This window comes from Mesoplodon mirus (genome assembly GCF_964341445.2).
Source record: "Mesoplodon mirus genome assembly, chromosome: 13".
NCBI classification, from domain to species: domain Eukaryota; kingdom Metazoa; phylum Chordata; class Mammalia; order Artiodactyla; family Ziphiidae; genus Mesoplodon; species Mesoplodon mirus.
In genome coordinates, this window is record NC_138989.1 from 40,616,739 (window position 1) to 40,637,085 (window position 20,347).

The 20,347-nt window shown below is 40.3% G+C and overlaps 1 protein-coding gene across 7 annotated transcripts in view; it reads right to left on the reverse strand.

Moving 5' to 3' along the window:
• Window positions 1-26: 26 nt before the first annotated feature.
• OSBPL1A (oxysterol binding protein like 1A) overlaps window positions 27-20,347 on the reverse strand; it is a 220,494-nt gene continuing 200,173 nt past the window's right edge. For all 7 annotated transcript variants that reach the window (XM_082640441.1, XM_082640439.1, XM_082640438.1 and 4 more), the window contains 10 exons: window positions 18,861-18,995; window positions 17,753-17,850; window positions 16,380-16,562; window positions 11,878-11,985; window positions 10,881-10,970; window positions 10,517-10,643; window positions 7,437-7,553; window positions 6,836-6,959; window positions 5,471-5,561; window positions 27-1,255 (listed from right to left, as the gene is read on the reverse strand). In XM_082640441.1, the coding sequence (XP_082496567.1) occupies window positions 1,153-1,255; window positions 5,471-5,561; window positions 6,836-6,959; window positions 7,437-7,553; window positions 10,517-10,643; window positions 10,881-10,970; window positions 11,878-11,985; window positions 16,380-16,562; window positions 17,753-17,850; window positions 18,861-18,995 (1,176 nt within the window). In that variant the 3' untranslated portion in view covers window positions 27-1,152. The remainder of the gene's footprint in view (window positions 1,256-5,470; window positions 5,562-6,835; window positions 6,960-7,436; window positions 7,554-10,516; window positions 10,644-10,880; window positions 10,971-11,877; window positions 11,986-16,379; window positions 16,563-17,752; window positions 17,851-18,860; window positions 18,996-20,347) is intronic.

The following is a 20,347-nucleotide window of genomic DNA, read 5'->3' on the forward strand; positions in this document are numbered from 1 at the left end:
TTCAAAGTTTAAAAGAGACCACACTGTTTTGAACATTCTAAAGCCTTTATTTAGCATCAGGTAGATTATTTCATTATAACACTTGTTAACTTCAAGACAGCCATTAAAATAACTTACTGGCAGCTACCTAAGGCCCCCTGGAGCAATATCTCAGTCTGGGGTTGGGTGGATAAATACCATGAGATTAATGTACCCCAATTAAAGGGGCAAAGCTACCGTACAGTAGGTCTCCATACGTATCTTAAGTACACAGGTGCCTTGCAAACTTGAAATGCACAAGACCTCCTTTTATATAGTCTGATACTTATAATACATGAGTACAACTGAATTTCTCTGGTGGCATTTGCCACTGGAAGTTGAAGCATTTAAAAAGGTTTGTCATTATGTAATGATGGTGACTAAAATCTATATTTCTGGGGTATTTTTGTGAATTGCTAGGTTTTATACATATTTTCAATTCAAACATGTACAATTCAAACATTTTAATTCTAATGACAATTATAGAAAATTATAAAAGTAAAATCAGAGCACTAAAATAAGCAAATGAAATACCTTTTCCAGTTTAGAATTTTCAAATCAGGAATATCTCTTCTGAACGAACATTCAGGCATTTTTTCTTTTTAGAGGTGGTAAGGGGTAAAATTGAGAGGATTAGTAAGAAGAAAAGCCATCTTTTCAATGCAGTCTTTACAAAATGGCATAACCTCTATATTTGAGCATATAAACATATAGGGGAATTCTAAACATTTCGAAGTTAAATCTAAAACATTCAAGCATGACAGCCTAAAAATATTCAAAATAACTTGATTTGGGTTACTATATAATTCCATAAAGCTAAAGTTACATTTAGGTATAAACCTTCAGTGAATATGGCAACAGCAACCATCAAAAAGCATATTCTCCAACAGTTTCCCATACCTCTATATAAAATAGTATTCCAAATAAGCATGTTTGGATAGCAAAATTACCCAGTTTTCCAAAGACCTTTCATCACCAATATCCACCTTATGCCCTACTTTTGTTGGGTGAAATGCAAGTTATCATGAGAGAATTTTTTCTTTAAAAGATGAGTAGAAAGCAAAGAAGAAAATTTTAAAACACAGGTTTAAGTCTTATCTGTAGATTAGCCAAATGCCCCAACCTGTCTATGTTTTAATAAATGTCAGGCAAATTGAAGTAGTTTCTGTCCCAGTAGCTGCCCGAGTAAAGCCAGTCCTGGGCTCCGCTGTAAGGATTAGGACCTTGATGGAACCACCTGTTTAAAAAGGAAAGACAAGATTTATGGGGGAAACTGTTCCAGATCACAGGGTCCCTGCTGCTTCACTAGCTTGCAGACTCGCCTACTGCAGCGATTCACTTCGTTCTGTGAGTTAGGGATTTCCGAAGAGACTTTTAAGTGCTTTTAGAGAGCACGTATATAGAATAATTTTCCGAAATATGTAATGAGACCACGCAAAAGGTTTAAGGATTTTCCACAGCATTCAGCAACAGTACTTGTCTAACTGTTCACCTAGGCCCATTCCTTAAAAGCATTCTATTAAGCAATGGGGAATAAAGAATTAGAATATGGAAATTAACTTTTACCGCTTACCTACAGTAATGCGAAGGTGCCTGATTCAGAGTAAATGCCACCCCACCACCAAACTCTTAGTTTCATTTTACAAATGAGGAGTTCAATGTCAGAGAAGTTAAATAACTTGCCCAAGCTAGTCACTGATATCAAAGTTGTTAAAGGCCATGATTTGTCAAATATACTATGTTACACATAATCCACTGAAATTAATCTGATCCAAATCTTCCTGGGTCTTCATTTTCTCCATACTAATAGAGATTCATAGGCTGCATCTAGATTTTAACATCTTTCAAATTCTAGAAAGAGCTGCCCTAATTTTCTTGCCCTTTAAAAAACAAGTCATGGGGCTTCCCTGGTCGTGCGGTGGTTAAGAATCCGCCTGCCAATGCAGGGGACACGGGTTCGAGCCCTGGTCCAGGAAGATCCTACATGCCGCAGAGCAACTAAGCCTGTACGCCAGAACTACTGAGCCTGCACTCTAGAGCCCACGAGCCACAACTACTGAAGCCCACACGCCACAACTACTGAAGCCTGCATGGCCTAGAGCCCGTGCTCTGCAACAAGAGAAGCCACCGCAATGAGAAGCCCTCACACTGCAATGAAGAGTAGCCCCTGCTCGCCGCAGCTAGAGAAAAGCCTGCACGCAGCAAAAAAGACCCAACACAGCCAAAAATAAATAAATTCATATAAATAAATAAATAACAAGTCATCCATTTTCCACATTCCCAGCTTTCTCTGGGTAATGGAAATGAAAAAATATTTGTTCAAAAGGTTCAAATTTCAATTTGTATAACATTTTCTAATATGATTTGGTTTTCAGTAATATTTATGAAAACAGTTTCATATGTCTTTGTCATTCTTTCCAAATAAATTGCCTCTAAAAATATTTAACAATTAGAGTGAGCTTAGATTTGTTTGATAAGTCCCAAGTGGTCCTATTAATCACTGCAGCAGCACTAAAAACCCTAAGACACAAAAAATGCTTCAGATTAGGCTAATTCCTTGAAGACTGATATAGTAAATGCCCACTGGGCCAGATTTTCTAGAATATTACATATATTATTTTGCTTTTGGGACTTTTCCCTAATTAGAAAATTTAGAAGTCTACTTTAAATGATCAAGATATGTGTGTTTCAGACTTTGGTAACCAAGCTGGAAATACTTTAAGGAATCACTGTTTGATCAAAGTCACAGAATTTTTGTCTAATATGAAGTATATAATTTTACTCCTTTTGGTCTCAAAAGTTCACGTAGTAAAAGCACTTTTGTAGTCAGGCTTAGTAAAATCAAGCACTTCAGAAAATCAGGCAAATCAAAATCAAGGTAACCAAAAATAATTCTAAAAATTAACCAAGCCTCAGGCCTGTGCCACAGGATTTCTTCCATACAAAGTGGACAACTGGAAAGTCAAGTGCAAAGAGACTGTGCAGAGCAGTAGATTCAACAGCAAAGAACGTTTTTTTGTTCACACATAAGCCAAGTGCTCTAAAGGCCATGTCTGCAAGGCCTCCCTTCGGGGAGCACTTCTTGGAGAGAGTTGCAACATGGCACTACAGACGAGCACCTCGGATCTGAAGGCCTGATGCTAGGGATCGGAGTTTCTCTCCACATCGAGACTCTTATTTCCAGCACTCACGTCTGGAAAACTCTGCTGCCATCAGCGTAGCCCCTCCACATACAAAGAAGTCCATGCTGTCTTTTCAAAGTCTTATTAAACACTTTAGGCAAGCAGAGGCAAAAGAAAAGGAGGGAGGGGGGTGAGGAGATGTCCATGTTGCTGAGTCTACAGAGTCCATGGGTCTGTATCAGTAAAATAACATTAGATAAAATATTAATTCTGCACGATGCTTGCATTGGGGGAAGAGATGACTTCATCAGTTTTTTGGCCTCACCACCCACCTTCTCTTCAAATCCTGTGTCTATTTCCAGTCCTCCCACTTTCTCCCCACATAACCCCACTTATTAAGGTCTCTGGGCTCCTCTAGGAAAACAGGGCAGGATCACAAGCAGCCATTTCCATATGCAGGAACCACAGTTTAAAGCCTCAAAAATCCCAAAGCTGGAATTCTTTTCAAATGAGTGAGACTGGTGTCAACAGGAAAGCCAGCTTTCAGTGTGGAAGAACTGGGGACAGGTTACAATAAGGTTCTGGGTTTGATTTCTGAGGGCTGGTTTCAGCTCTACCTGGCAGAACACGCTCCTTTACAAACTGCCCCATCCCCGCCCCGACACAAACTGAACCAAGCTGTTCAAAAAGCACGTTATCAACCAGGAGAAGACCCAGTCAGTGAACGCCACCTCTCACCACTAGTGGAAAAAGACTCCAAGCACATATTCATTTGGACACAGGGTCAGTAGGGTCATTTTTAAGGTCTGTATAGTCATAAGAACTACTGATGCTAAGAGGTAGCAGTGGAAGCAAGCATGTGTAAGGCTCCGGAGTGGCGCTCACAAACGTAGCTTCTCGTTTTTATTTTCAGGCTACCACAGAGCTGTCTAAAGCTCCTTACTTTCTGCACATAAGACTTTACCTGACAGTAATACTTTTCTCTTACTTTGCACACTTGAAAATGTGGCCAGAAAAATAAAGGAGTTAATAGTCAGAAATAGGGAATCCCCTGGCGGTCCAGTGGTTAGGACTTGGCGCTCTCACTGCCATGGGCCCGGGGTTCAATTCCCTGGTCGGGGAACTAAAATCCCACAAGCTGTGCACTGTGGCCAAAAAAAAACAAAACAAATTAGAAATACAGTACAAAGTGGGTTTTCTACAAAAGAGACTAGAAACAATGACTGAAATCTATCAAATCTTTTCAGAAGGGATTGCAGTAAAGCAATGTGCTTTTGGTTTTTGTGGTTCTTTCTAATCGTGGTCTGCGGCATACTTGTCCTTGAGCAAGTCTCTTAAATGAAATACATCAGCATTTGGTTTCTTCACATACAACGAGGGGACTTCCAGACTAATGGCTTTCCAGTGGTTTCCCAGATCCTGCGTGTGTTTGGGTGGGAGAAGGTGAGCCATGCTGCTCAGCTCCCACCCGAGCAGTCTGGTGGCCATGTGTTCTATATTTGTAGATGCTTTACGTGTTCGTTGGCAAAAAAGATTTTGATGCTAAAAAAAAGTCCAAAAACCACTGGACTAGATACTATCTAAGGTCATTTCTAGTTCTAATAACTGTGTAAGATGCAAAAGGGCTACCAAAAAATATTTACTAAACTGCTTGTGAAATTATGCCCATATTAGCTCTGAAATTTATTTAATAACTTTGAATAATGGGACAACAGTTTCTATTGCATAATATAAATGTAGAAAATGTTTTTATTCTATTCCTATTTACAAGAGATTCTATTACTCAATACAAGTGACTAAGTAACTCCTGATTCTTAAAAAGAACAAACTTTCAAAACTTTCAAATTTTATTGCCCAGTTTCTGTTGCTGAATGGAATCCAAGATGTCACTTTAACAAATCGTATTTCCACAACATGTCAAATCCCTTGTGTTTGGAAGAGTAAAGGCATTGTCTAAATATCCTTGATACATGATATATGTATAAGCTAATGGCCCTGTAATTTACTCATATATAAGCAAATGGCTCTGAACCTATTTCATGCCAAAATCTGTAACTCTACCTTCCCTCTTAAAAATAGAAGGGACAGTGTTCTGCTGGATAAGAAGGAAAGATAGTTTGCTTAACTGGCACTTACCTGTGGTAATTGTGTAGGAATATTTTAACCTTAACTTCCAAACAGTCCTTTTTCTTTGCACACATGCGGCCCTTTCAGCTTGAACTTAGTCAGTGGAAAATACTTGACAACTCGCAGGGCGCAGTGAGCCAGGCTCTGCAGTCCCACGTCTGCCAGCCCCACCCCCCACCCCTGCCCCAAGCTCCTCATCGCACCTCGTCTTCCAGTCCTCCTCCAACTTGGACCTGTTCTTGCGGGCCGCTCTTTGTTTCTCCTCAAGTCGCTTTTTTTCTTCACTAGCTTGATCTAGAATCAGCACATCAGTGAAAACCGTTACTCTACACGTAGAGACTGCCAGGCACAGCACTCAGCACAATCACTTTATGGAGTCAGGTATCAGCATATCTCCATTTTATCAGAACACGAACACCACGAAATTTATCCTGTCAAAATATTAACATATCCCCGAGTTCGCACTCAAGACCCGGTCCTCTCCTCCAGCTTTTGCCCTTAACAACCTCTGCATTTACCCAAGGTGCCGGCTTACTCTTAAGGTAAAAAAAAATCATGTTAAAATGCTTCAGTGAAAAATTAGGTGGAAAAACTGAATACACGTGAAAATTTTCTAAATTCTTAGTGAGACCTCACAGAGCTCCTCCAGATTCCATTCGTAAGAAATTCAAACCACTTTCCAAAGCGCTGTTGCACTGTCTCACTGATAATTCACAGGGAGGGTCAGTGTTTAGTTAGAGCAGGGTTTCTCAGCCTTGGCCCTGCTGACACACTGTACCCCATGATTCTTCATGGGGGGCTGTCCTGGGCACGGCAGGACGTTAGCAGCACCCAGGCCCCCATCCACTAGATGCCAGCAGCAGTTCCCCAGATGTTTCAGCCGAAGTCTCTAGACTCGGCCACACGTCCCCTGGAGGAAAAACTGCCCTCATTTTGAGAACCACTGAATAAGAAGAAATTTAACAGCACAAAATAAAATGTCAGAATTAACCAAGGCCAAGCACTTCTTTGAGGCTCACAAGGTGCTATTTAAATTCTGAAATATGTAGTGAAATAACTAGTCAGAATGTAGTTAAAAGTTGATAAGTGTGGTATTATTGTCCCCAATTCTCCTCTGATATGTAAGATATGCCTCTGACCATATGTATTACATTAAATTAGGGAGTATCACTGAGACAATGAAATATGAGCTGCTAAGGTCCACCTCAGATTCCCAAATTTAAAACCAAAGTTTCTGAATTTAAATTGAATTTTAATTAAAAAAAAAAATCTCTAGAGACTTCCCTGGTGGCGCAGTGGTTAAGCCTTCACACTCTCAATGCAGGGGGCCCAGGTTCGATCCCTGGTCGGGGAACTACATCCCACCTGCCGCAACTAAGGAGCCCACGTGCTGCAACTAAGACCCGGAGCAACCAAATAAATAAATAAATACTTTAAAAAAAGTCTCTAAGATAGACTAAAGATGGTTGTGCTAACATACTAAAATGCTGACAGTGACCAGGAGTAAAACAAACCACCCTCCTCAAAGAAATCAATCTTCACTGGTGCCACCATCAGGTGCTAGTTACCTATTTCCCCATTTTCCATGGCTCTGATGTCAGGACGTAGCCTGCAGTCTGTCTTAGGAATCACACTCTCCATTTCCTTGTCTATTTCATTCAAAACCATTGCAAAGCTAGTAAAATTATACATCTGAAAAGAAGAAAATGTTCAAATTAACATATACCAGGGCATAATGCAGAATGAAACCCTGAAGGCAGAAACAGTTGACAATTACCCCTGTTCTGTGGTGACAACGGTCGGTCAGCCTTTCTCAGACCACACATCTCAGTGTTTTCACCCAAGTCTGCAACACCTGTGGGAATCTGTCTCAAAGAAAGCCCCCCAGCAGGCCTCCCAGCATGAATATCTTCCACCACCATCACCTCGAAGGAGAGCTACAAGCAAACCCAACATTCTCCGTTCTTCATTTAAATCCTTACTTGCTAGATCTGGCTGCACCATCCTTCCTGGGTGGCAGGAATGCCCTGTCCCAGGTTGGAAGGCGCAGGGGGACGACTTAGGAGCGTCTGATGACCACCTGCCTCCTCCTGGTCCCACCTGGGCCGGGGAAAAAGCCCCGTCAGAGCCCGGTAAACAGGAGGCCGCGCTCAGCACGCCCAGCCTCACCTGGGTCGAATTGGGAGGCCGCGGGGCTATTCGCCACAGGAGAACGCTCCCAGGGATGACAAACACACTCTCGGAATCTGGCATTGGCATTTCATCTGACTCCTCAGAAGCACTCATCTGGAAGAACCAACAGATGAACAAAACAAATGTTTTCAAAAGAATATACTTACAAATTGTCAAATAAGCACCGCTGACTGCACAGCATTACTAGGATGTAACCGTACGAGGGCCGGGGCACCACCATGACTTTCTCGTTCTCACATCCTCACCTTTCAACACAGGCCAGGGAGCCAATAAATGCGGGCCTAGTGAGTAAGCGCTGTGAGCCTCGTGAGCCTTGTGTGTTGTCTCATTTAGGGTTCTGTGCATTCAAGCCATTATCATCACCATCATCATGCCTTTACTATCATGTTGTAATATTTTTAAAGTTTTTTTATTTTAAAGCCAAAATAACCCCTTTAAGTATTGACTGGAACATTATGAGAGCAAGAAAAGGTTAACTTCTTGGAGCATTTAACTAAATTTATCAACAACACAAACCTGTAAGCGATCCTGAAAGCATTCTATAAAAAGAGGATTTAAAATGATGTAAGGCTAGGGGCTTCCCTGGTGGCTCAGTGGTTGAGAGTCCGCCTGCCAATGCAGGGGACACAGGTTCGAGCCCTGGTCTGGGAGGATCCCACATGCCGCGGAGCAACTAAGCCCGTGCACCACAACTACTGAGCCTGCACTCTAGAGCCTGTGAGCCACAACGACTGAGCCTGAGTGCCACAACTACTGAAGCTGATGCTACGCAACAAGAGAAGCCACCACAATGAGGAGCCCTCACACAGCAACGAAGACCCAACATAGCCAAAAATAAATAAAGAAATTTATAATCAATCAATCAATCAAAAAGGTGTAAGGCTAAAACAGAAACTAAAAGAAACTAACATTTCCTCTGGTTGCACCCCCCCCCAACCCAACCTGGCAGAGCTGCTAGGAGCTCTCTGTATATTTAGTCCTTACGTAATAAACCCATACAGTTTTGTTTAAATAAGTTTTTAAAAAATTTATTTATTTTTAATTTATTTATTTTTGGCTGTGTTGGGTCTTCATTGCTGCGCGCGGGCTTTCTCTAGTTGCGGCAAGCAGGGGCTACTCTTTGTTGCGGTGTGTGGGCTTCTCATTGTGGTGGCTTCTCTTGTTGCAGAGCACAGGCTCTAGATGCGCAGGCTTCAGAAGTTGTGGCTCGTGGGCTCAGTAGTTGTGGCTTGCTGGCTCTAGAGTGCAGGCTCAGTAGTTGTGGCACATGGGCTTAGCTGCTCCATGGCATGTGGGATCTTCCCAGACCAGGGTTCGAACCCGTGTCCCCCGCATTGGCAGGCAGATTCTTAACCACTGTGCCACCAGGGAAGCCCACCCATAAAGTTTTATATATAAAGAATTTAAGCCTTTGGAAGGCTAAGTCATATTCCCAATGTCACAGTTACCAAATCTAGAACTACTGGCTGACACATGCAACTTTAAAAACAGCAGCAGGGAAGGGACAACACTGGTGACAAGCTCCCCAAGGCATTTAAATATGCTCGGGAACATCAGAAATCCACGGTGGCCGATGCACACGGGAGGCGAGAGTAGACACAGGGTGAGTACGAGGCTGACTTCTCTCTCCAAGGGGCAAGGCTGTTTTTCTACAAAGACTGACCGGGGATTTTCGGGACACGAGGGGGATTTTCTGCAATTTTGCCAAGGCCCTCCTTTGCCAGCCCCCACCTCTGTAAAAGGAGGACGAGGCCATGTCTTCACCAAGCTGCCTTATGTTGGCTGAGCCACTGCCCAGGAGTTCGGGTTGGGGCCTGGGATCCTGGAGCATTCCTTCTCCAGCCCCGTCAGTCTTGGGGTCACTGCAGAGAAGCGTCAGTGCAACCCCTGGAAGGAAGGAGAAGCAGCAGAGACCCAGGTGGAGGAGGAAAGTGGACTGTGCCCAGAGATGGAGGCAGAGGGAGGGGAGAAGGGCCCAGCCAGGGAAGTGCCACTGCCGTCAACTGCACCAGCTGCTCTGTCCCCGGGACCCTGGTAACCGGTTTACAAAGAAAGCCACTCAGACATACACCTGTTTTTGAGGAAGGTTAGGGCTTCCTAAACTCTTGCATGTGTAAGAGTCACCTGAAGGGCCCCAGAGAGCTCGACATGGCGGGGCGAGGGGAGCCGGGAGCTCTGAGATGGTGCTTCGGTGGCCGGTGTGATGCTCAGAGCAGACGGGGGGCCTGAGCTGTCCTCACCAGGAACCCCTGACCTCTGTCAACTCATCTGACATGTGGGTGCTATTGCTGTGCCCATTTTACAAATGAAGGTGCTGAGGCGGAGAGAGGGTGGGAATCTGCCCGAGACTGAACCACTCAGAAGTGGGAGAAACGAGATTCTAAGCAGAGCTCGTGCTCTGAATCATGATGTCCGTTACTGGAAAGTCATCAGTCCTCCGACGCTTCCCGTCCAAATAGGTGCAAGCTCTCTTTAGCTCAGTCTGCCTGAGCGGTCCAGCCCCCCGGGGCCCTGCGACGAAAACCTGTGGCCTCACACGGAGAGAGTCTAACGTTAAACTGTCCCGTTAGGAGAACGCTTAGTAAGAGGAGGACAGTCGTCTAGGAACGAATCCCTTAACTGCGAAGCTCTCAGCTTCAAGGATCTCAGATATAAGAGGGCAACACAACTGCTGCATGCATGAAAACATATGTGATCATTCTGGGTGAAATTTCAAATATTCAAATGATCTCAACTGCTTATGCACATAAACAGAAAGGAGGACAAGGACACAGGTCTCACTAAGATGAACTCCAACTTTCCAAAGCAACGTTGAGTTCTATGCCGCGTGTATAACTGCATGGCACACACCCCATACTCCACGGGAGACTATGTCAAATATTCGCTACCAAGGCAGATAACTGGTTCATTCAGAAGGTTCAAGGAGAAAAACTACATGCATTAGCACCAAGTATAAAAGGTCACACTGTGACCCGCTACCAGGCCACTTCCAAAAGGATTAGTACAAATTTAAAGAGTCCAGTGATTCCTTTGATACCACCTTCCGGGATGTTCACCTGTTTGCTGTTCTTCTTCTCTTCAGTACTTTTCTTATCATTTTTTTTGTAAGCATCAAATGTGGCAGGGTCAACGCTGTATAAACATTCTGTCCACTTCCCATAGAGGGCACACAGCTTCTTTTTGCTGTCAAGAGAAACTGATGTTTAGCCAACAATTAAACCAGCGTTTTGCTGTAACTGAATATTATTATAAAGATGCTTACAAATCAGATTCTTTAAAGAAATAAATACTTCCTTGCAGAAGAAAGAGTTTTTCAATTTACTTAAATGCTTGTTTCCTAGGTAATGGCAGATTTTAATAACAACATTTTATTTAGTGAATGACACCTATACTAGTCAGCATTTAAAATGGAAACTTTACCTTTTATCTTGAATGTAGCCTTCAACTTTGTGTAACTCCTTACCAAAAAGGCCACATGGCTTAAAATTCAACACACATTTGTCCGCAGTCCTGTAAAGGAGATAGTGAGCTCAGGTTACCGTTCAACACAGAAGCCGTAGGAGAGAACAGTGACTGTGATAACCTTTCTAGCAGCAGCTGCTGTTTAATGACTTCCTAACGCATGCCAGGCTCCATACAGAGAGTATCATAATTAACCCATAATCAGTACTGGACCCACCATGGAGAAAATGTAAAGCAAGGTTCATAAAAATAAGGGACTTGTTGCTATGGAATGAATGTTTGCCCACCAAATTCATGTAGTGAAGCCCTAGTCACCCACGTGAGGGTATTTAGGGGTAATTAGGTCATAAGGGTGGAACCCTCAAGAATGGGATCAGTGTTCTTCTAAGAAGAGATACGGGAAGACGATCCTTCCCTCTGCCGTACAACGATTTGAGAAAACGGCCAACTTCAAACCAGGAAGAGGGCCTTCACCTAGCATTAAATCTGCTAGCACCCTGACCAGGGACTTCCCAGCCTCCAGAGCTGTGAGAAATAAATGTCTGCTGTTGAAGCCACTCGGCCCATGGTGCTTTGTTACAACTGCCCGAGCCAACTAGGACACTGGCCTAAGGTCACAGAGTAGGATTTGAACTCAACTCTTTTCAACTTTCATGTTTCTCCTGCCACCCATCCCCATGTAAACAATGCAAGCTAATCAGGATCAGCAAAATGAGCTGAAGGAGGCGGGAATGAACATTCCCCAAGGCTGCAGAAGCTCTGAGTTCACCAGTCTCCCCTAATCAGAAACTTTAACATAAAATCTGTTCATTAAATAGATGGGCTTTATTTACTCCAGAGCTATACTGCCTGGTTCTTAAATTATCATCAGGCTGTACCAGAACTTTTTAAAAAAGACTACTGGCACCCTCTGATGACAACTGAAGCGATAGGGGAGGGTGATGAAGCATCTCACTTGTGGTTTGTGATCTCCACATTGCCGTACTGCTCAATCCAGAGTTTCCCCACAATGATGTTATGTACACAGCAGGTAGGATTTGTCCACGTATATGCTTCATTGTGTCTAGAGAACAAAAAGAAAACCAAAGCCCAGAAAAATAAGTGAGAAGTGTTACTCTGTTTAAAAAGTGCATTTGCCTCAAATGCTATTACTCAGGATAGCACATCAGACTGCTGGAGGTGACTAAACTCTAAGACCATAAAAATTCTGCTGGTGTTAACCACAGTAAAATAGGTATCATCTGACTACTCTTATTGTTTCTTAAAAGGATGCAAAAGCTTAAGAAAAAAATTCTATCTTTCTACCAAACTCCAAATTAAACTATGTACATAATCATCTTAAGCATTCAAAAGTTTGGTGAAAACATAATAAACAAAATTAAATTAGAAGTAGAAAACAGTCTATATTTAGTACTTTCTAGTTCACCAAAGGGGAAAACTTGTGTATGTGAATAAGCTCCAATTTTACACATCCTTTGCTTTTGAAAACATTCATTTTACATCCTTCGTACATTTATGTCTAAATTTATTTTTAATTTACAAACAGTAAAATTCACTTTTCTTGGTGTATCTAGTTCTGTGAGTTTTAGTGCATGTGTAGATCTTTGCAACTACTACTATAATCAAAATATAGAACAATTCCATCACACCATCCACAAATTCGCTCATGCTGCTCCTCTATGGTCAAACCCTCCCCCAACCCTAGTCCCTAAACAACTCATTTGTTCTCCATTGCAATAGTTTTGCCTTCTCCAGAATGTCATATAGGTGAGATAATACACCTATATTCTTCATTTGTATAATCCATTTTAAATTCTACTTATCAATAATTTGCTCTCCCTTATTTCTGAGTAGTATTCTACTGTATGGATGTATCACAGTTTAACCATTTACTTACTGAAGGATGTTGGGTTGCTTGATGATTAATAGTACTATAAACATCTGGGCACAGGTCTTTGTGAAAACGTTAAGTCTTTATTTCTCCAGAGTAAACACCTAGGAGTGGACTGCTGAGTCATCTGGTTAACATAGGGTTAACTCTGTTCTCCAGAGTGGCTCTGCCATTTTAGATTCCCCCCAGTAATATATGAGATTTCTGGTTGCTCTACATCCTTGCCAACACTTGGTACTGTCAGTTCTAAAAATTATTTTGATTTTGGACATTCTAATAGGTGTGTAGTGGTATCTCAGTATGATTTTGTATTTCTTTAATGACTAATGCTGTTGAGCATGTTTTTGTGTGCTCATTTGTTATCCATATATCTCTTTGGTGAAGTGTCTGTTCACATCTTTTGCCCAATTTCTTATTGGGTTGTTTGTTTTCTTATTGTTTTGAGAATTCTTTACACATTCTAGATACAAGTCCTTTGTTAATAAATGATTTGCAAATAATGTTTATCTATCTATGGCTTCTTTCCATTCTCTGAAGAGTGTTTTTCACTGAGCAAGAGTTTTTCATTTTGATAAAATCTAATTTATCAATTTTGTCTTTTCTAGACTGTGCCTTGGTATTATATCCATAAGATGTCATTGCCTAATCCAAGGTCATAAAGATTTTCTCCTGTTTTCTTCCAAAAGCTTATAATTGTATGTTAGATTTTAGCCTGTGGTCTACTTTGAGTTCATTTTCGTTTAAGCTGTGAGATGTAAGTTGAGGTTCATTTTTTTAACATACATACTTCCAACTGTTCCCACACCATTTGTGGAGAGGACTACCCTTCTTCACTGAATTGTGTTTTTACCTTTGTCAAAAATCAATTGACCATGTTTCTGTGGGTCAGTTTTTGGACTCTATTCTCTGTTCCCTTGATGTATGTGTCTATCCTTTTGTCAATACAACACTGTCTTGATTACAATAGCTTTACTGTTAAGTCTTAAAATTAGGAAGTGGGAGTCCATCAATTCTGTTCTTCCTTTTCAAAACTTCTGGCTGTAGTGTTTCATTTGCCCTTCCATATAAATTTTAGGATCAACTTCTCTTTATGTATCAAAAATCATCCTGGGACTTTTAAATTTAGATTGTGTTAATATAGATTGCTTATAGATCAATTATGGGAAAACTAACATCTGAATTATATTAAGGATTCCAAGTATAGTGAGACATAGTATGACTCTCCATTACTCATAGTCTTTGATTACTGTAATCAGTGTTTTATAGTTTTCAGCATGTGGATCCTGAACATATTTTATTATCTTCATCCTGCTATCGAGCCTATCCCAGTTATTATTTTTGTTATTGTATTTTTTCAGTACTAAAATTTCCAGAAATACTTTCATTTCTTTGCTCCAATGTCTTTCTATTCATTTTAAGAGTTCATCTTTATGTCATGGAGCATAGTTATAATAGCTGCTTTAAAGTCTTTGATACAGATTTCAATATCTGAGTCACCTTGGGATTAGAGTCTGTTTATTGTTTTTTCTTTCTTTTCTCTTTCTCTCTCACACAAGGAGATCACAGAGTACTAGACTTTCTCTGACTTATTTCGCTTAGCATAATGTTCCTGAGGTCCATCCATGTTGTTGCAAGTGGCAAAATTTCATTCTTTTTTATGGCTGAGTAATATTCCTCTGTGTGTGTGTGTGTGTGTGTGTGTGTGTGTGTGATGCCACAATTTCTTTGTCCATTCATCCAATGATGGACACTTGAGTTGTTTCCATATCTTGGCTGTTGTATGGAATATGTATAATGTGTATAATAATGCCGCAATGACATGGGGGTGCAGATATCTTTTTGAGTTAGTGTTTTTGTCTTCTTTGGGTAAATACTCAAAAGTGGAATTGCTGGATCAAGGTAGCTCCACTTTGAATTTTTTGAGGAACCTCCAAACTGTTTTCCATAGTGGCTGCACCAATTTACATCCACCAACAGTACACAAGGGCTCCCTTTCCTCCACATCCTCACCAACATTAATTTCTAGTCTTTTTGATACTAGCCTTTCTCACAGGTGGGAGGTGATACCTCATTGTGGTTTGATTTGCATTTCCTTGATGGTTAATGATGTAGAGCATCTTTTCATTTACCTGTCGACTACCTGTATGTCTTCTTTGAAAAATGTCTATTCAGATCTTCTGCCTACTTTTTAATTGGATTTTTTTTCTTGCTATTGAGTGGTATGCATTCTTCATATATTTTGGATGTTAGCCCATTATCAGATACATGATTTGCAAATATTTTCTCCTATTCAGTAGGCTGCCTTTTCATTTAGTTGATGGTTTCCTTTACTGTGCAGAAGCTTTTTAGTATGATGTAGTCCCACTTGTTTATATTTGCTTTTGTTCTTTTTGGTCTCAGAGTCAAAAAATCATTGCCAAGACCTATGTTAAGGAGCCTACCGCCTATGTTTTCTTCTAGGAGTTTTATAGTTTTCAGTCTTACGTTCAAGTTTGTAATCCATTTTGAGTTAATTTTTGTGTATGGTATAAGAGAGGGGTCCAGTTTCATTCTTTTGTATGTGCTTGTCCAATTTTCCCAACACCATTTATTGAAGAGACTGTCCTTCTTCTGTTGTATATTCTTGCCTCCTTTGTCGTAAATTAACTGACCCTATTTGCATGGACTTATTTCTGGGCTCTTTATTCTGTTCCATCGATCTATGTGTCTGTTTTTACGCCAATACCATATATTTTAATTACTACAGCTTTGTAATACAGTTTGAAATCAGGGAGCATGATGCCTCCAGCTTTGTTCTTCTTTCTCAAGACTGCTTTGGTTATTTGGGGTCTTTTGTGATTCCATAAAAATTGCAGGATTGTCTATTTGTGTGAAAAACGTCATTGGAATTTTGATAGAGATTGCACTGAATCTGTACATTGCTTTGGATAGTATGGACATTTTAACAGTATTAATTTTTTCAATCCATGAGCACAGAATTAATTCCACTTACAACTGCATCAAAAAGAATAAAATACCTAGAAATAAATTTAAACAAGGAGGTGAAAGACCTGTATATTGAAAACAACAAGACAGTAATGAAAGAAACTGAAGATGACACAAATAAATGGAAGGGTATTTCATGGCAATCGTTTTTCTATTGCAAAAGAAGAGAACTTTCAACTTAACCTAATGTCTAAGATGTACCAATCTGATTGTTATTTCAATATTTCTCAAAGTGAATTCACTTTAAAAGATGGTTAACCAAAATATTATTACCATGATATATAGAAAGCTTGTCTCATAAGAACTGTCATGCAGTGATTAACTCCATTTTATCTTAAAATAGATCCAAACAAACACCACAGTCAAACATCAAGTTAAACTTTTTACACATACCTAGGCTGATTAACAATGGCTATTGCCATGTTTCTCAAATTCTTTTACATGATGGTAGAAAGTTTATACTTCATAAAAGCAGTTTCTTTGTCTCCACCTTTTGAACAACAAGGCCAAGTCTGTGTGCAAGTGTATATACTAATGAGTAGGTACACATGAAAAGAGTTAAAGGCGTGATTCTGACTCACTCAAGGAGCTCCAACGTGATGGTTCCTTTGGGTTCTGCTTCTACGCTCTTCCCCCAGAACTTCAGTTTGGGATAGATTGAGCCATGAAAGATGAAATCATTGTTTAATCCTTCAGCATGAAATGCACTAATGGGTGGGTGATGGCTGACCTGCTCAGAGATGAGTCTGAAACCAAGGTCATCTCTTAAGATTTAAAAAACAAACAAAAAAAGGTAGTGTTATATAATAAACTGTTATCACAGAATGTATACATTACTGTCATTTCACTGAAAAAGCAATGTTAAAGTATTAAGGAAATGGATTTGACGAAGTAAACAATCCTTTGTTATCATCCTGATGGAAGGACAACACACGAGCAATTGCACATATGCAACCCAAACAACTAAAACCGATGTTATTATAAACCTAGCTACTTAAACACATTAAAATAAACAACACCCACATGAATTTGGGTGATTTTCATGAATTGACAATATTAGCCATGTAAATTTAAAACTTATCATTCCATTTATATTAAGATTGAAGAATCTAATGTATCTCCTTTACAAACATCTAGGCAATAAATGAGATCAAAACTTGTGGAGGGAAGAGAAAGATTCAGAAAAACTAAAGCCAAATGAATTCCCTAACTGTGTGTAAGGAAGCAAGCTACAGCAGGAAATGCAACTCTGGATACATTCATTGCCTGTATGCCAACAGTGTAAGTTTATGCTAATACATTTTATATGGTTATTAAAAAAACCCAGGGACTTCCCTGGTGGCACAGTGGTTAAGAATTCACCTGCCAATGCAGGGGACACGGGTTCGAGCTCTGGTCTGGGAAGATCCCACATGCCATGGAGCAACTAAGCCCGTACACCACAACTACTGAGCCTGCGCTCTAGAGCCCACTAGCCACAACTACTGAAGCCTGTGTGCCTAGAGCTCGTGCTCTGCAACAAAGACAAGCCACCCCAATGAGAAGCCCGCGCACCACAACGAAGAGTAGCCCTTCCTCGTCCCAACTAGAGAAAGCCTGTGCTCAGCAATGAGGACCCAATGCAGCCAAAAATAAATAAATAAATTAATTAAAAAAAAAAAACAAAACCAAAAAATCCAATCATGCCTTATGGTCTACATAAGGAGAAAGGATGATAACTAATCCCACAAGATCAGGAATACTAAAACCCTTGTAATGGTTCATTTTACGTATGTTTTCATATTTTTGACATAATTTCTAAAATAATAAATATCATAGAAACAAACAAAATCGTTAACTTTCTTCAGTCATACAAAATGTTGATAAATGCTCAAAAAATATACATTTTCATTTGAAGAGCTATGTAAATCATGGAAATTCAACAATCCACCTGGAACAGTGTGAAAGATCTTACCGAACTAATTCATAAGTCTCTCCCAGAAGTGGGTTGAAAGGCTTTCCAGTACGTTCCCACTGAGAAGCAACAGCAGATACAGCAAATGCAGCTACACACTGTGGGACAGAGCATGAGGAGAAGTTAGAAATAGCCTTGCTGGCTCCTCGTTCTTTCAGGAACGGAAACTCTGCTGAAAATAGTAATTTACAAAATGATTTTGAGGAGTTTAATTACTTTGTATTTTTAACATGGCTTAATAAGCAATCTAATAAGCAAACGTGGATATTCAGAATGAAAATTACTCTGAGACTCTTCCTATTGATCATCCCAACTGTGTTTTATAACACCCTGACAGTGCTACAAATTCTCTCAAGGACTTTTAAAAAACTCTCAAATCCTAAATTACTCTTAATTCCTTTAAAATTTCTAAAAAGTACATCACTTTTAGGATGGGGCGAAAAAACTAAACAAATTGGTATCAAGTCCAATGAGGTTGGGAAAAGCTGATTTATATAAATGAAAAGACAGAATGACTCCATTTAGAATGCTATTGCTTTGTTGGAAGGAAAAGAATGTATCTACTATACTCTCCCTGTGTCTAGTCAATCCATATACATCACATGAACGTCTTCTCTTCAGAGGAAAATAAAAAAGTGCAATTCCTTGTTGTCCTTTCTTTTAACCTATAGTAGTATGTGTATATTTATATACAGATAAGCATAAATATACATATTTATCTGTGTATGTATGTATCTATTCCTTCTTGGGAACACTGAGAAAGTCTGAAAGAAAGGTTGAATATTTTTACCCTAACACAATGCTACTTTCTAAAACAAAGACTCAGAAACAGCTCACCAACATCCAGGTTTGGTTTTGGACCACGTTCTGCTTCTCTTGCAATTCTCGTTGGTCTTTCCACTATGGTGGCACTCTGACTAGAGGGTGGCGGGGAAGGAACACAGACGGCTCTCCAAACATGCTGACTATGTAATGATAATGTTTGCTAACCTCACACTGGACTTAACATGAATTCTGTGTATATGTGTTTGGGGCAGGGGGAGGGGAGAAGGTGGCAGAGAAGACTTCCTAAGACTTAAACCTTTCCCAGTGCTTGCTTGACACATACCTGCATCCTTTCCACAGGATCAGCAAATGAACTGGCCTTGTGGATGAGGTACGTATGCTCCATATATTCCGTGAGTCGCTGGAGGAAGCTCAAAGGCTCGTTAAATATAACTGGCATGGTGATCTTGGAGAGTTCCTATGTAGTAAGAAAATGGAAACTGTGATGTCCAACACACACAGCAAACTGACATGCTGCTGCCTCTACATAACATGTTCCTGGAAAGGAAGTCACAGAAAACAGCAAATTTAATTAGTATCAGTTCAATTTCATAAATCTTCCCAGAGCATCTAACGATGTGGAGTATATTGTTCTAGGCCTTGAAGGAAATACAAAGACTACCCAAACATTCTCCTTGGCTTCGAGGAGCTTGCAGTCTACTGGTGAGCAGTGAGATGATGACTATTAATAAGTCTGCCTCATATCAGAATTAGGAAATGGCATATAAAGGTCATGGGGACACAAAGACCAAAAATCTTCATAGTGGGCTAAGGAGCAACCACATATACCATTTTTGTGGATAATTTTTCAAAGGAATTCCAGACTGTTTTTGACTGACAACATTGAGGCTTTCTGAGAACGATGATCCATTATACATTGTGAACTGGGGTACTAGAAGTCTATTGTGTATTTCACAGGATAGGTTTTAAATTCTATCTGCTAGAATGACACAATCACAGTAGACTTCCAAAAATAATTTAATGATTGGGCAGGGGCCCTCTGACCTGAATTGCAACCTTTCAACTCTGCTTACCATATCCTGCCAGCAAACAGTCGCACCATGAGATCTTCAACAAATTCATTAGGTAACAAACTTATCTTGGTTTTCTCTGGAATAGTCTGATGATCTTTCCAACCTTCCACCTACTATTATTTACCTCTCCTGTGAGAATCACATCTTTCACGAAGCCTGCTGACTAAAGTCATGATCACGTGAACAATCCCAAGGTGCCATCGAGGTTGAATGCCAGCTGTCTTGGCTCTGATTTTCCCCCTCTAAACATCCACATTCTTACAGATATGCACAATTAAAAATAAAGTAACCTTCACAAAACTACTATCGGAATGCACAAAAAAAAGCTCATTCATTAGCATAAAATACTGCAGAACGCAGAGAGACATGTAGCAGCTCAATGTAATGAAAAGAAATGGTAGGTTTATTGCTGCCTCACCGGGAAGACAAAGGAGAACGGGAATGTATAAGAGATGAAGAAAAGAAGGCTTTACTATATACACCCTGAGATCTCAGTAAATGCAAAAATTCACTGCTGGGGCCAAGTCAAGAAACTGGGACTGCCAAGGCTTTTCTTAATTGAGATATCTTAGACTCTCTTTCTTCTACTTAATAATACCTTCATGAGTTTTTTCTTTAAAAAAAAACACAAAAACTAATAGAAGAATATGTAATTCTCAGTCATGGAAGTAAAGACATGAAAATGCTCCTCTCCTCAGAGGCAAAGCACCTCCAACAGTTTGGGATACAATGCTGG